Source organism: Plasmodium reichenowi, chromosome 8, assembly GCF_001601855.1.
Source record: "Plasmodium reichenowi strain SY57 chromosome 8, whole genome shotgun sequence".
Lineage (NCBI taxonomy): Eukaryota > Apicomplexa > Aconoidasida > Haemosporida > Plasmodiidae > Plasmodium > Plasmodium reichenowi.
Window position 1 is genome coordinate 1,026,093 of NC_033653.1, and position 3,443 is coordinate 1,029,535.

The 3,443-nt window shown below is 17.7% G+C and overlaps 1 protein-coding gene across 1 annotated transcript; it reads left to right on the forward strand.

Annotated features, from left to right (window-relative positions):
* On the forward strand, window positions 1-2,929 carry PRSY57_0828000 (hypothetical protein; the record flags this gene model as incomplete). The annotated part of the gene is made up of 1 exon (XM_020114752.1): window positions 1-2,929. A coding segment is annotated over one exon (2,929 nt), but the record flags the coding sequence as incomplete, so codon positions are not given.
* Window positions 2,930-3,443: the final 514 nt, after the last annotated feature.

Consider the following 3,443-nt stretch of genomic DNA (forward strand, 5'->3'; position numbering starts at 1 on the left):
GGTAATAAATTTAAAAAAAAAAAAAAAAAAAAAGGATAAGGATGAGCATGACGATGAGCATGATGATGAGCATGATGATACAGATTCTTTATACTACAAAAGAACATTAGATGAAGCATATGATACAAGCGATATATCAACAGATGAAATCTTGAGTAATTATAATAGTAGTGAAGATAATAATAGTGATAATAATATACAGATGAATATAATAAATGATATTTATTTAAATGAAGATAATACAAATTGCCTTGAATGGAATAGTGATATTATAAATGTATTATCTGAAGAAATAAAGGAAAAAGAAAAATTATTAGAAGATGAAAATAAAGATATATGTAATATGAAAAGTCGTTTTTTAAAATTAGAAAAATATGTAAATATTAAGAAAAAGAAAATAATAAATATTAAAAAGAATATTGAAGAAAAGAGAAAAATGGAATTCGATCAAAAAGAGATATTTAAATGCTTACAAATTAAAAATGATTTTTTAAAAAAAGAAAATAAAAAAATACAATTAGAAAGAGAAAACAATAATAAGAAAATTATTGACACACAAAATGATATAACAACATGTGAAAAAAATATACATGATATTAAAAAAGAATTAATTTTCAAAGAAAACGAATTGAATGATTTCATAAATAAAATCAAAATTATTCAACAAGAAGAATATGAAATAGAAAAAATAAAATTATCAAGAGATAAAGAAATACAAAATGTATCGTATAATTTAGAAAAATATAATAATGAAAAAATACAACAAGAGAAAAAATATGAACAAATGAAAATGAATAATATGAAATTTGATATAGAACTTAAATCAATAATAGAAGAATATTATGATATAAAAAAAGACATTAAAAATATTTCAAATAAATATATTTGTATAATGGATATGATAAAATGTAGAGATAAAACTATATATAAATTTGAAAAGGATTATAGAAAAACAATAAATAAAGAAAAACAATTACAAAATAAATGTCTACATAAAGAAAATCTTATTAATACCCAAAATGATAAAAATATCATTTTAAATAATCAAATTAAAAAAATTCAATTTGATATTAATAAAATTAGAAAAGAATTAAACGATAAACAAATGTCTTATGATAAAACTATTATAGATAGAGATCATTTAAATAAAGAATATGAATATGAAATAGTAGAAGTCAAAGAAAAATTACAAGAAGAAAAAACAAGTTTAGAAAATACATTACAACATTTAAATGAAACCTATATAACAATGTCTAATAATTATCAAGAATCCAAAAATGAATATGAAAAAGAACAAGTAAATAATATCGAAAAAAATGATTTAATAAAATCTAGTGAACAGATTCTTGTTCAACTACAAAATAAATTACAAAAACTGTTAGATGAAATTAAAAATCTAGATCTAGAAAAATTCCAACTAACTCAAACTTTACAAATAATCAAAAATGATTATATAACATTAGAAGCAGATGTTTTAGGTACACAAATCAAAATTAAACAAATAAAAAATAATATTAAAAAAACAGAAAAAGAATTAGAAAGACAAAAAGAAATGTTATACAAATTTGACTTCCAGACACAAGTTCTAACAAAAAAAATAAACATGATCTCAGGTATTAGCACATTTGAAAAAAAAAAAGAAAACCAAAAAAAAATCATATTATTAGAAAAAGAATTATACAAAAATGAAGATATATATAATACATTAAATAATGAAATGAAACGAATTAATATAGAAATAAAAAATATTAAAATATATCAAAATGAATTGCAACAACAAAAAATTAATTATAAAAATTTATATGAAAAATTACAATTGGAAATTAAATCTTTGGAAAGTACAATAAATAATGAAATAAAAGAAAAAGAAAATATTATGCTTATTGAATTAAATTTAAAAATTGAATTAGATAAATTAAAATCTACTTTTTCAAAACATGTAGATAATTTAAATATATGTAAAAAAGAAAAAAAAGAAAATATGAATAATGCTAAATTATCTGAACAAGATATGAATGCACATATGGAATCTTTAAAAGTTATCATAAAAAATATTAATGACGAAATACATAAATTAAATATACAACTTTATGAAAAAAAAAATAAATGTAATAATCTACAACTAAAATTAAATAGTATAATCATATGTAACCAAAAAAATAAGGATCAAAAAGATATCTGTCCTAATGAAAATCAACATATATATTATAAAATGAAAATTGATCAAGATATTATTAATTTAAAAGATCAATTAAAAAAAATTAATGAACAAATAGACAAAGAAAATATCGAAACTAAAAATTTTCAAAGAACCTTAGATGATATCATACAAACAAATAAAGAATTCAATGATAATATTAAATCTATAGATCCTCAATATAAAATATTGTTAAAAAAAAAAAATAAATTAAATAAAAAATGGGAACAAATAAATGACCATATAAATATTCTAGAAACAAATATAAACGATTATAATAAAAAAATAAAAGAAGGAGATTCTCAACTCAACAACATACAATTGCAATGTGAACAGATAGAAGAAAAAATTAATAAAATTAAAGAAAGTAATTTAAAGGTAGAAAATAACATAAATGATTTATTTATTAAAATTGAAAGAGCATCTAACCAATTGAAAAAAAATTTAGCACCTACTACCAACATGATGAAATTAAAAAATAAGCAAATAAAAGACGAGCAAAATAATCTATCAAACAATAACAACAACAACAATAATAATAATAATAATAATAATAATAACAATAATATTAATGTTAATTATGAGCCAGTTCCTTTGGAAAAACATATTTTTAAGCAAATACAAATGGAATCATTAAAAGAAAAATTATCTCTACTTATGGAATGCTTTAAAACCAATGTTGATAATGTTATTATGAAGGAAGTATTTAACCTTATAGAAACAGCAGAATAGTTTTTTTTTTTTTTTTTTATTATTTTTGTCATATAATTAATATTAAAATGAAAAGATGGATATATATATATATGTATGTTTATATATATGTATGTTTATATATATGTATATTTATATATATGTATATTTATATATATGTATATTTATATATATGTATATTTATATATAGGTGTCTATTTTTTTTTTTTTTTTTCAAATATTCTTTAAATTGATTACTTATCAAATTCTCATTTTCTCAATGTAAATGATAAATAAAAACAGCATAATATTATTGATATATTTATAAAAGGTATATTATTTTATTTTATTTTTTTTATTATTGTCTTGTATAATTTTTTCAAATAGCTATTTATAACCAAAGTTGCCTGACCAGGCAAGGTGGTTTTTTTTTTTTTTTTTTTTTTTTTTTTATTTGATATTATTTGTAAATTATTAAATTTGACGAATTATTTGAAAAAATGAAAAAATTAAAGATAAATGAATAAATAAATATATTATATATATATATATATAT